We start from the raw sequence: 13659 nt of genomic DNA on the forward strand, positions 1-13659 counted from the left end.
GCCATAACAACCGCGCACAGCCGCTGCGTCCGCGGTACCGGCGGGGCCGCTCCGCGCCGCTCGGCACCGCTCCGCGCCCGGGAGGCTGAGCATCCCCCGGGGCCCCGCAAGGGGGGTGGGGAAGAAAACAGTGACATCCCGCCCACAAAAAAAGAGAAAAAAAAACCCCAAAGGGACTTTTTCGCTGGGTGGGTCTGTCAGGGACCAAAGTGACCCCGAGACAGGCTGCGCGCAGCTGCTGCGCAGGGTGCGCAAAGAGGGAGGGACGGGGGAACCCCGCAAGTGACTCCGCGGGGCGGTGCGGAGCGGAGGAGGGGAAAGGGGGGATAGAGGAGGGGGGGGGCAGAGAAAGTTGGTAGGAAATAGCCCAGGAAAAGTGTCGCTAGCGGAGCCCGCCGGAGCGCGGAGGAAATAAAAGCGGCGGCGGGCAGGAAGTGTGAGGAGGAGGAGGAAGGGGAGAAGAAGGAGGAGGAAGAAGAAGAAGAAACAGCAGCAGCAGCAGCAGCCGCCGCCGCCGCCGCTGCTACCGCGGCAGAAGAGAAAGCAAAAGCCGCTCACAGCTCGGTGCCGCTTGCGCCAGCATCCGCGGGGCTGCGCGGGGTTGCGCGCCGTGGCCATGGCCCGGGAGAACGGGGACGGTGGCGGCTCCTGGAAGAAGCAAGCGGAGGACATCAAGAAGATCTTCGAGTTCAAGGAGACGCTGGGGACGTAAGTGGAGGGGAGCGGCTGCGGGGGAGCGGGTCGGGGGTGTCCCTTCCCTGTGGGGATGCGCGGTGTCCCCTGCGGGTGGGTGCCTGTCTGTGTGCCTGTATGTTCGTGTGTGCACGCATTGGTGCTGCTCCGCGCACTGCTCATCCATCCGAGCAAGAAGTCAGGGTGATCTGGAAACACGGACAACAATATATATACATATATACGCTGGGCTGACACCCCTCCTCACCCCCCAAAAAAGAGAAAAAAAGGGGCAAAAAAAGTGTTTGAAAGTATTAACTGGGCGAGGAGATGGGGAAAGGCTTTTTCTTGGTAGTGCAATTGTAAATAAATGCGGTCTGACTTGCACGCTCTCCCCCGAAGCCGATGGCTGCATCTATTCGTGGACAGACAAGCAGAAATAATCGGAGTGGATTGGATGTCTTAACGGTTGTTGGGGTTTATTTCTGTTATTTATAGTGACGGGCATAAAGATTAGTAAAACGTTAAGAGTTGTGGGTTTTTTTTTGTCAGGAGGCTGAGAATAAACAGGCACAGATGGTGCAAGGGAGCGGGGTGCTGGCTGGTGCGTTTTTGGCTGAACGGAGAGTTTTATTTTTGTTAAAACAAATTTTCCCTTATAGGATATTGTAGAGGTAGAGAGCTGGGAGCACTGGAGGATGTAAGCATATAGGCTTCTGTGCATATAGATGTTGTAATTAAAGTTCAGTTGTATTGGGCATCCCCCTCCTTGCTGTGTCCCTCCTGCCTTAATTACAACTTGAAGCACGTCTCAAACCGACGCGTTGTTAATCCTGAGTAGTGCTTTTCATACTCGGCGTGCCACTTTCAAAATACTGTGGAACAAGTTTGGACTGTAATATTTTAGTTTCTTTCTGCTTCCAAGGGAGGGCTCCCTATAAACAGAGTATTTCTGGTTCATGGGCTCACTGATTTCCTATGAACAGGCTGTGAGTAAGAATCAGGCTGGTGGTTTAATATGAAGGTGGGTCATGCAACTCTGTTGTGACAAGCACATAGTGTAACCCTCAGAAAAACACTGACTTAGCAAATCAAACGCACGTCTGCCCAGGTCTTTGGAGAAGAAAAGTGTGGCAGAAGAACTGAGTGTTATGGTGTGTTCTCATCACCTTCATCAAATTTTTGCTGTCAGAATTCCATGCCAGGAGAGGTGTGGCCCTGCTTGTCACGTTAGGCATGCAGTTCCCTTCCTGAGAGGAGTGCTGGGAAGTCTTAATGTGATCAGATTTGTTAGAGCAGCAGGGTAGTTTGATGTGGTTTCTGTTCTTCAGCTCTGTCATTTTCCTGGTTGTTGTGTATGAAGCCATCTGCAAGGGTTAATTTGTGCCACTGAAGAGGTCCAGAAAGGATTAATGCTGTGGCCTTGATCTGTATCCCACTGAAGTTAATGGGAGCAGGTGTAGGTCCCAAGGAAGGTAAAACTGATCAGAGTTAATCGTTATGGATATTAGCATGGTTGTTAAAAATTAAATTCATTAAATATGTTCAATTAGTGTCTCAAACTATTAACCATTGTCTTAGCCTCAGCACTGGGTTAGTAAGTCCTTAGATCTGAAGCAGTGAAGTTCTTAAACTTGACTTTGTCAATCTGGAAAGTTTTAGAAAATTAAACTCCCTGGATCACAGACCTGGGCCTGTGTACAGAAGACAGAGCTGTTTTCCACACATAACCATATTCATTATGAATGTATGTGCATTTATCAGCCTACACATCAGTTGTGCATTCCTTAGTTTCAGAGAGCAGGCTGATAATTAGGAGATTTGAATCTGAGTTTTGGTTCTGTCCTTGGCCACCCACCAGCGTAGCACCTGCAGTTCCTACCAGCTCTGGTGTGAGTTACTGGGTGAAACTGCTTAAAGATTTAGGCCATCACTGAACAAGTCATTAAAGTACTTGTTCCATTCCCACTGAAGGCATTGAAGGTCTGTTCACTGACTAAAGTAGCAGATGTACAGAGTGCAGGAGATGGGACACGTCCTGAGTTATTGACAGTAAAGTACTTAAATAGGAGCTAAGCAAAAGTCTAAATACCTTCAAAGCATCTGGATCAAAATGTTTTCCTCTGGCATTATTTAGGAGCAGGGATAAAATAGGCTTTGATTCCTCCTGCACTGTAATGCTGAAATGTGTTGGACAGCCGTCAACGGATCTCACCCTCTAATAGATTTTTCTCTAGCATGGCTTGAAGTGAAAACCTTGGTGTGTCAGATGAGATGTACTGGATTAGTGTAGTAGCTGTATTTTGCATTTCTCTGCCACCTTCCATTTCAGGGTGCCAAAGTGCTAAAAGCATTTCTAACAGAAAAGCAGCCCTTTTTCATGCAGCAGTTTTAAATGCCTGAGGTAAAATTGGTTAGAAGAAAGAAAAGCATTAAATCAGGGAAGAAAGTGAAAGAGAAACTTTAAAAACATATTCTGTTTCAAGTGCATTGATTTGTGAATGTTAAATCCGTGTGTACAATCTATGAATGATTTGTTCTCTGAGAGGAGTCTTTAAACTGAATGAAAACTTTTCAGCAGATTTTTAACAGGGAGAGTTAAAACTGCTGGAATTATTAAAAAGATCCCAACTCAGTTAATCATGATATCATTTGGGCTTCAAGGAACCTCTAATGAGTACCAGCTCTCTCTTCCAGAGCCGGAATTAATTATCCACAGGTGCCTGTAAATCATGTCCAGCCACACTGATACTGAAACAGGCATCTTGAATTGGATGTCATCTCCATGTGTAAGAAAACAGCTTTTTCCACTCAAGGAATTGTTTCCTTTGATGGCTGAGGTCTGTGTTGTTTGCTCTGCTCAATGCTCTTGGGCAATAGTGTTTTCCTAAAGCCTTTATCAGCAATGCAGTGACTGCTTCAGGTGGTAATTGGGCATGTATTTACCCTGTTCTGCATTTACACAGTTTCTAAGCATGTGCAATCTTAGTTTGTGGCTGCAATCTCTTAGATACCAGCATGTCAACAAAATATTTTGGTAATATTAATCAAGAAAATGTAATTTAAAAATACTTTGCATATTACTGTATATAAAATATATATAATGATCTATTCATGGGCTGCTGCAGTTTGGTGGTGCCAGTCCATGCAGGACTGCAGTAACATGGTGATGAGCTCTACATATGTGGGTTCAGAAGGTCTCTCTCCTTGAAACTGAACCTGTTCACTACTGAGCCATTGAAAGCGAAATTACAGATCCTGAAAAAAAAGCTAAGAAGAATTCACGAAGTAGATCAAGGATAAAATAAAATCACAGCAGTGGGCCATATCCTCAGCTGATGCAATTTACAGCCCTATCCAAGTCAAGACAGGTGGGCTTGAGGAAAAAATAGGATTAATCTAACTGTTTATCTTTCTATGTTTCCACAAACTCACCTGTTGTAGCTCTACTCAATCTGCAGGCCTGGAGAGGGGGATTTCTGCCCCAGCCCTTGTGAGATGTGAACTTTCACAATAGCAGGAATGTGCTAAGGAATGACCACTGAAATGTGTGTTTTTTTCTCCTTATTTAAATGGTATTTTGTCTAAGGCATTTTAAACCTCAAATTTTGATGTTCCATGAAGTAATAAGATACACCATGTCACCCACCAGCTAAAGAGGAAAGCCTCCAACTGTTTGGTCTGCCTGATCAGATCAGCCCCACATTTCTAAGATGTCTGTCATTAGGCCTTGGCATTAGAGTTATGATGAAGCTAGACTATTTAGAAAGGCTGAAGCTTAGTAACTGTGGAAATACTGGTGCTGTCCTCAAAAGTGATGCGGTAGTTTCCTGAAAGCTTAGTCATTATAACACAGTGTTGCATGGATATAGTCACAATGTGGTAAGAGCTGGGTGGGAAGACAAATACACTACTCCAGTACTTTCCTAAAATACTAAACACAGTATTTATTTAGTATTTTATACTAAATACTAAAATACAGTACAGAGAAAATTTACATGTGGTGCTGTTCTCAGGAGCTCTACTGTAATACTTGGTTCATCTATGTCCTGTGTCTCCACCATACTCTTACTCTCTGATGGGTTTCTGGTACTGTTCATGACTCTTTTACACATCCATCTGTGCTTGTTCATGCTGTGAAATGAAGTAACTCCATGAACTGCTCTCATAACTATTTTCTTTCTCACACACACATTGTCACAAACTTATGTGCTGTCTCCTGTGTTCTTGTCCTCTCATATCCTTTCTTGTATCTTCCCCTGCATGCAGTCTCACACTAACACTCAGGCTTTTCATGAGGTGGCCCACCTCATGCTCTCATCTGTTCTCGGCTGCTCAGACCTTCATGGGGACAAGTCTACTAGAGATGACCTGCCACAGGCCAGCCAGTCAGCCTTGACTTCCACCATCTAAGAAGATGCTGGTGGTAGGACAGGTCCTGGTGGATGTACCCTATGCATTTGAGTTGCTGTGTAGAGAGGAGGTGCTGGGAGGTACCACAACGCTCAAGATCTGTTTGTCTCTGGTCAAAGATCTTCCCTTCTCATGGACAGGGTGCCAAAAACACTTGTGTTGGGTTAAACACAGTGAAACATCCCTGTTTAGCTGTTCAGCTTGAGGCTTTATGCAAATTACTCCATTGTTTTTCCCTTCTGACTTTGGAAATTCTCAAGATGTAAAGAAACATGTTGGTATCTGTGCTTCCTCTGGCTCCGCACCCCCTGTGAAGATTGAAGAGTCTGTCTGGTTTTTGTGTTTCTGCTGACACTACCAGCAGTTTCTGCCTCTCTTTTACAACACCCCAGTGTGGCAGCAGTGGCTCTGTTAGAATGTTTCATCCTTTCCTCAGTTCAGTGTGTTTTTTTAAAACAGGGGAGAACATAACTTTAGCCAAAGGGCTGAAGTTAAGGTACGTGATTTCAGGGGGAAGGCTGATGAACCACTGGAGCAAACTATGAAGGCGAGTGGTTACCATCTCCTCTGGGATGATTTGCTGGGAGAAATCCTTTTGCCATCTGAAAGCTTTTGGGATTCATGCAGGAGTCACCAGGAAAGAGCCTTTTGTTAATGTTTACAGAAGGAGGTGTTTCATGGTCGTTTCTGACCTTCAGATCTGTAACTTGGGGAATCTTACCATCAAAACCATGTGGGGTTAGAGATAATTCATGCTAGGAGGTTCATAGTACCTACAGCACGCTTCTAGCATCTGTGGGAGGAGGAGGGAAAGCTGAGGTCCGGGTGTTAATATTTAACTTAACACTGTGAAACGACTCAGATGTTTTAGTTTGTGCACTTTATATAGGGCAAGGAAGAAATTACTGTTAGGGCTCATTTAAGGTGACACATTTGTTTTAAGCTAAGTAATCCTGTTCGCTATCATGTGGCATAGTTTACTACCCAGTATCATCTTGGAGGCTTAAAAATAGTGAGTCCCTACTATCTGCAACATGAATTGTGGTATCTTGTAACATAGATTGTTGGTCTTTCTTGAACAGTTACAGAAAATAACAGGTTTGAGTGTTCAGCTGGAATTGAAATGGGAAAGAAAGAAAAGCAACATGGCCAATGGATTTAAAGGCTGATGCAGAGGATTGGGAAAAAGTCTGCAGCCATTGGTGAGGAGGGATTTTTGACAGCTCTTAAGTGTGGCTTATGTGTGTTTTGGACAGTGCTCATTTGAGGCAACAGTGTAACATAAAGGTCATTTTTCTTTTGTTGTCTGAAATAAGATTGCAAAATACTCAACAATCAAAGGCTTTCAGGTAAACACATCATTTTGGAGACGCCCAGTTTGCTGTCTTGTCAGCTCACGTAAGTGCTCACACTTCCTTCATGAGCCTTATTTTCTACTTGTTTTGATGCCTTACCTCTTTTTGCCTTGCTTTATCTCTGTTTCCTATGGCTGCTCTCTTTCAAGTGAATCTTTGTAGTGTCTGAGTTCCCTGCTGCTGGAGGATACCTGGTTACCTGCATGCCTGTGCAACCAAGAAGTGTGCTTGACCGTCAGGGTGACAGTAAGGTTTTTTGATAGGGTTGGAATAAGGAATTTGGGCTTTTTTCCCGCCTAATTTTTTGCACAGGGCTGAGAAAAATGTGATCCTTGCCTAGGCCAAAACTCAGTGTGTTACTACTCAGGACCTCAGTATAACCAGTATCGAGTTCGCAACTGCTCTTTGGGTGAGCTGGGGGCAAAGCATGAATAAAAGTACTAGTGATTTTGTCAGCTGCAGAGGTAGCTGATACCCTAAAGCTTGCAACAGGGCAAACCCAGAGGGTCTGAAGACCTGGTGGAGAGGTAGTGGATGGAGTTAAACCCAACTCTTTGGAGTCCTACAGTAATCCTTTAACCAAAAGTCTATTCTTCCCATCACAGCCACAACACGGTGGGTGGGAGAGCCTTCTTTGCCGCCGCTCCCGCCATCTGGAACAGCCTGTCTGCTTCCTTCACCCTCCATCTGCTTTCACATAGGAGCTGAAATATCTCTTTCTGTACTTTTTCCTTCCTTTTTGTCTCTTTTTCTCTCTACCTCAGTGATCGACCTCAATTATTTCTGTTGCAGTCCACACACAGTTCTCCTGACTATGTGCGGAATATTAGTTGGAGTTATTTAATCCGTTCAAGCATCCAAGGATGCAATTAATATTGAATAAAGTTGTATTGTTTTGGTTCACTTGACAACAGCAAACATTTATAATAGGATTCTGAATTTATTGCCAGTAATGGTACTCACTTAACCTGTGAGTCACAGTTTATATTCATGATTACTTAATAGGACTTAATTTTCTAGTCATTTTAGATAGCATGAAAACAAGTTGGAACTAAATGGGTACTGTTAGTAAACAGGTAATGAGTAAAAGGAGGGATAAAAAGTTCCTTGGGGCAGCGATCTATCCGTTTCATTGGAATTCAAACCACCTTGCTTGTCAGTGTTTTTCTGTGAATAATAATTAACAACAATAACAATAATTTGCAAACATATGTGTGGGATTGGGCTGCTCATGAATGAGAAATAGCTTAGGAATGAGGCTATTTTTCTTTTCTGGAAATCAAACTGTTCCTTAAAACCTTTCTATCAAGTCTTAACACTGATGTTTTTTTGTTGTCTGACTTGGTGGTTCCTGCAATTTGGCTCTGAATGTTGTGTCAATCGTATTTTAAAAAGATAACTATAAATAACAGTTTGTTAATAAACTTCTCAAGGCCTTTCGCTGATGTTTTCATGTTGAACTCTGTATATTGAGTTTTATGCCAGGATTACTCACCAGACAGAATGTATGAGGTTCAATTAAAATAATGCTCTGTGGCAGATTTTTTTTTTTTTTTGGCTGAGTAAAAAGCCTTTTTTAGGGATTTTCTTATTTTTTTTAACAGTGGATATGATAAGAGAAAGCTACTCGGAAGCTCTGTTTTGGATCTGATCTGTGTGTAGAACAGCGGAGCACAGGGCTGGAGGTCCTCTGGAGCAATAGATCACTGATTTTGCTTGCTCTCTTCCTAGGCAGTGTCAAACGTCACCTTTAAAATATCAACATTTTTGGACAAGTGGACTACACAGCCATGAAGATAGTTCATAAATACCTCTTTCAAGAACTGCAGGGGGAAGAAGCGCGTGAGAGAAATCTACTGAGGATCGATGTTGATTTTCTTATACTCCCCACTGGAGATAAACTAAACAGTTTAAGTCTTCTTACAGTTTCCAGGAGGAATGAAAGGGAGGTGCTTTTAATAATGCAAATTAACACGATCATTTACCATCAGCAGCAGTAAGGTGCAGCACTATGTATGGCATGTCTCTCCTGGACCCTTTGCCTTTGAACGTCAGCTCTCTAAGGATTCTTGTGTTCTTGTCGTTGTCCTACTCTTACCCATCTCCCTAACTTATGCTGAGTATTTGAAGGTATGTTCTTATAAGCCTGAGTGCCCAATATTTGGGCACACAAGTTTTGGGATTTAGATTCGATGCTCAGTTGTGAGAGTATAAAGAGCATAGAAGTTTCATCTGTGGCAGACAGGAATAAAGCAAGGTCAGGAGCCATGGGAAGTCTGAGGTCCAGGAGCCTTTAACCTCTGTGCTTGTTTTGGTGAGGGCTGGTGTGGCAGTTTGGAGAGTAAGGAGAGTAGTAGCATCCTCATTCATCAGCCGTGGGGTGTGAAGGTTTGCAGGTCTTCCTAGGAGCTCCAAAGGAAGGGTTCCTCAGATGTCACAAGTATCTCCTGTAGGCCAAGTATCTCCTGTGCTGCAGAGTCATTCTGTGACGGTGGTGTGTTTAAAGACACTACCTGGGCAGTGTGTCTAAAGCCTGCCTGCTGACCTGATGGCAAGTGCACTTAACAAATGTGGCCACCCTCCTTCCACCAGCTGTGTTGCTTGTCACAGGAATGGATGGACTTTTGAGGGTCGTACAAAATAAAAGAGCACAGCTTCTCATGCTTAAATGTAGATCTGCAAAGGCTGAAAAGCTGGTGTGTATTTGAGGGTTGGACACTAGCAAGTGAAATGTGAAGGGTCTAAAATACTTGGGGCTTTTATGATTGTGCCTTTTATTGGTCTCAAATGAGATCAGGTGCTGTTGAGCTAGGACTATTACAGACACCAGAGTAAAAGACTGTTTGCACCCAGAAGGACTTTAAATAAATGAGGCAAAAATGCTAACAGTTTTGTTAAAGACAAGAAAGTGTGTCACTTGTAAACCCAAAGCTGAGTCTGAATGTTAACTCCAGTGTTATGCAGTGGATTGTCCTGCTTCTTTTAATAGCAGGCACTGTGTCAGCACTGCTGTCTTCAAAAAGTACATATTTATATGTGATTCACCCATGGTCATCACATATAATTAGTTTTCACTATTAAGGTTTGAAGATGCAAAGTGCTGTCTGTATGCTGTTGGGAACAGTGCGAGCACTTTATTACTGTGTTGTTTCTTAGGTGCTTGGAGTAATTATGGTCTTTCCAGAGCTGAAAAGATTTGGAGCAGACCAGGTGGCTCTTGGGGCAATGTGGGATTTCTCCCAGTGGGATCCCATCCTCCCAGCCTGATTTAAATAATTCAAGGGATCTGTTTTCAACCAGGCTTCAGCTTTCCAACCAAACTCATTAGCTGTGACCCCGTCACCCCCCCCTGTGATGGGCAAGACATGAGGGAGACTATTTGGATGAAAAACAGTGGAAAAACTGAAATGACACAGAAAAACACAAACAACATGGGAAGTTGCTGGGGGAGGGAGGAAGAAGAGCACTTAGAGGATTTGCAGCCATGTGGAAGACTCCTCTGGGAAAGGCACAGGTTGCTAATCGAATTCATCTTTAGCTGAAAGAGACTGGAGCATCCCTGGGTAATCCTTCACTGTTAGGTTGAGTTGGCCTGGAGGTTTCCTCCCACTTCTGCCTCTCAGCATAAGTAAATCACTGCAATGTGCCCAGCCATGAAACCTGCAGCATTCGGGAGATTTCAGGCACAACAGAGTGCTTGGTATGCACGGAAGATCCTGTGAACTAAACTTGTTTCATGCTCCCTACCCTGTTTTCCTGCAGAATACCTGAACAGGTTCAAAGGCTTTGCCTTTTACTTCAGGACACTTTGTAGCGGTGGCCTGAGGTAGCTGAAAGACTATCTAAAGCTCTGGAATCCTCATCCCATCATCGCCAGCCTCATGCCTCTGCAACAGTGGGATTTCTTGACATAAGGGTGTAATTTATTTGTACAATAGACACAATGTTTTTGAGGGGAAGATCTGACATTGTTGAGTTTTCTCCATGGGCTGCTGCTGCTGCTCATCATAAAAACACCACCTCCTTCTCTGAGTCCAGGCCATGGTATTTGGGATACCTTCTCTAGCATAATTACATAGCAACCTAAATATTGCAAGGCAAACAAGCTCTCCTTCCCAACAGAAAATGCTCCCAGACATTAAAAACACCCACAAAGCAGCACAAAAAGCCCTGCTAGATGACTGCTGCACTTGTGTGCTTTTCTTTAAGGAGAGAAGAAGGAGTTAAACAACATGTGGCTTGTTAGCCAAGTTGCTTGATGAACCATGAGAAAGTGCTTAGATAAAAACATTTATGGAGCAGAATAGTGGTGTGACTTCTGTTGGCTGAATGACCCAGGTACTGGGGTACAAGAGGAATAACTTAGAAAAAAGGGCAATGACTTACGTCACAGATTTGACTTATGGCTTATGCGTTTTAGGAAGCAGGAGGCTCCCCCCGCATCTAGTTGGGGGAGAATGTACCAGAAATAAGCCGAAAAACCCCAGGGTTCTCGAAAGTACATAGACACAGGACTTACAGGTACTGCAGGCTGCAGGGAAGCTTCTGCTTTTGGGTACGATGAAGTGTATCTGGGGTTAATTTTACTGACTAAATTTCCTGTCTGTAGCTGTGTAATTCATGTGATGGATATAAACCCTGTGCTCTTGAGAGAGCCTGGAGAAGAATGTTACAGAGCTTTGTAGGCAACTGCACTGAATGAGTTTCTCTGATGCAGCTTATATTTTTCATGGAAAGAAAATAAAGTGATTCTAAGATGGCTGAGTTACAGCTGACATGGTTTGCGTCCAGAAAGCAAACGTGCCCTTCTGGCACTCCTCAGAGAACATAGCCAGTAGTAAAGCTTAGAGCATGCTCATCCTGCAGTTGAATGGAGCTGCACTGGGGAGTGCAAGCCAAGAAGGAGGTCTGGGGCAAAGCAGAGCAATGGGATTCAGCTACAGGTAAATGCCAAGACAAACCCATCTAAATGGGGTGCTTTTAGCTTTATTTATTCTAGAGACAGTGAGGTCCCTCTGCTTGTTCATGAGATACACAGCTGCAAGAATTCATAGACATGGGTCTGTGTTTCTACTCTTGTTCACCAGTCAGTTGCTTTCAGTGCTAGAGGGGGAGTAGTGGCTTTCCTCCAGCCTGTCATCTCTAACAGGGATGACTTTGGTAGTGCTCCACAGCTGGTGAAATAGGTGTTTTTTGACCTTGCTGAGTTTGTGACTAGAGATCATGGGAAGCTCTCAGAGGCAGTATTGGCTCTGTGATGTCCCTCTAACTCCATTTCTGAGACACTTCTGGTAGGTCCACTCAAATATCAGAAGGAAAATGCTCTTTGCCTAATATTTACATAGGAGCTGTTCAATTAGCTAATGGGGGTGAACCCCGTCAAATAAGAAGTAAGAACTTGATGGTCCTTTCTTTTCCTCTTCTCCACATTCATGTTACACTTGCTACATGGAATCACTGCTTTCCATCTCCTGTCTAAATATGCACAAACCCATCAGTTTGTCCAGTGCCGTAGTCACATCCTGCGGGTGTGCACATCTGGGAAGCACAGCTGGAAGACAGCAAAATGTATTCCTTTGGGTCAGTTAAGGCCTTTGTTTAGATAAAGCACCCCTCATGTGGGAAAATGAAGGTGTTGTGGAGCAGATGGAATCTGTTAGAGCTTTTTGGGTGCAGACATGATCACAGCAAGTGCAGGGTGAATTGCCTAACATTGTGCATGGTGTTAGGAGGTCTGTCTCGGTTAGCCTGTGAGGGGTTTCCCCTCTGTCAATGGCATGGCTGAAGTATCTTCACTGATCACATTTAATTCTGGTCTGCACCACTGCCTTCAGGGTGATGGCAACTGCTCGTTGCCCTCTGCTCCTGTACTGTTATGGCTTGTGAAGATGTGTCGATTAAAAACCCACCTTGCTAATGTCATTGTGGTGGTGGTACTAAGCTTCTGTAATCAATTCCCTTTTCTGCTGTTATTTAAGCAGCACCCCTTGTGACATGACAATGGTTTAGATGTTCTGGTACTTTAATGCTAAAGCAAAATATGGAAGATAGGGAGATTGGTAGCAAAAATACCTAAAAGTTTTGCTTTTAGGAGGTGCCTGTAAATGTCTTCTTAGAGGTCTCCTTCTGTGTTGGCTTTGCACTCTGAATAGATCTTCCAGAAGTCAGGGTAGCACACAAGAGCACACCAGGCCTATTTCTCTTCTGTTTTTCTCTTAAGTCATTTGTAGCAGTTGAAAGTGACTGTAAAATTCTGCCTTTGATGTGCACAGTTTGGAGTAAAGAAGAGTCTGTGCTACTCAGCAGCATGCTGGAATAGCAGCATTTTATGCTCCTTATGCTCAGGTTTCAAACATCAATATAAAGTTACAAGGCTGTGAGGAGCAGGTTGCAAGTCCAGGACAGAAGAGGAAGGGGCTGAGCGTGTCCCACGGGGCGGTTCACATCTTCTACCAACTCAGTTGTTCGCAGGATGTGCTGTGAATTTATTTGATAGAATGATGCAGGTTAAAAATAGCCCTCCAAAAAGGAGGTGGGGGAAGGGGAGGATTGCAAAGTACAAGAAGTTTTATTCTTTTCATTCCACAGATGCTATAAATCAGCAGGGAAGTCGGTTGCATTTTTTTCTTTTACCATCTTGTGTCGTTAAAAAATCATCAGCCACTGAACTGAAATGGTTTTGCAAGAGCCACTTCACCAGGAACAATTTCTGACCGAGAACAATAAAAAACTGGTGGATGCCAGGTTGAATTCGTGTGTCAGCAGTTGCTGAATTCAACTTAAGAGCTGTAAATGGAACCAATCATCATTTCTTAATGAGATATATGAGAACAAAGAATCACAAGGCTTGAATAATCTGTCACATCTCTATCAATGCTGCTTAAGCAATTACTCCGTTTGTTGAATAGTTTGACAACGTAACATGACAAAATCGATTTACAAAGCAGATTAAATGTAAATATGCAGTACTTTTTTCCCCACAAATGTCATTCTTAAAGCCTTATGTTTTTCATCCTCCCAATCCCTACCCAGTCATCTGTTTTCAGTGGTACTGCTTGGATGAAATCCTACATGGCCCGCAGTGACATTATTCACCAGATCATTTGTCATTTATCCATCTCTGGTCTAATGAGACTGTCGTCTGGACCTTGGTAAAAATGAGTGATGCATTGCTCTAATATACAGAGTATTTTTCAGTGCTAAGGCTGTGTTTTTCCAG

General features: G+C 43.7%; 1 protein-coding gene across 4 annotated transcripts in view; it reads left to right on the forward strand.

The window, feature by feature from the left end:
- The first annotated feature begins 516 nt into the window (after nt 1-516).
- The window catches only part of CAMK1D (calcium/calmodulin dependent protein kinase ID), a 219777-nt gene continuing 206634 nt past the window's right edge, over nt 517-13659 (forward strand). For all 4 annotated transcript variants that reach the window (XM_061368111.1, XM_061368112.1, XM_061368110.1 and 1 more), the window contains exon 1: nt 517-708. In XM_061368111.1, coding sequence (XP_061224095.1) covers nt 617-708 — 92 coding nt within the window. In that variant the 5' untranslated portion in view covers nt 517-616. The remainder of the gene's footprint in view (nt 709-13659) is intronic.

Source organism: Neopsephotus bourkii, unplaced genomic scaffold (assembly GCF_033783945.1).
Source record: "Neopsephotus bourkii isolate Nb327-2 ecotype Australia unplaced genomic scaffold, CSIRO-AGI_Nbou_v1 NB_1423, whole genome shotgun sequence".
Classification (NCBI taxonomy): domain Eukaryota; kingdom Metazoa; phylum Chordata; class Aves; order Psittaciformes; family Psittacidae; genus Neopsephotus; species Neopsephotus bourkii.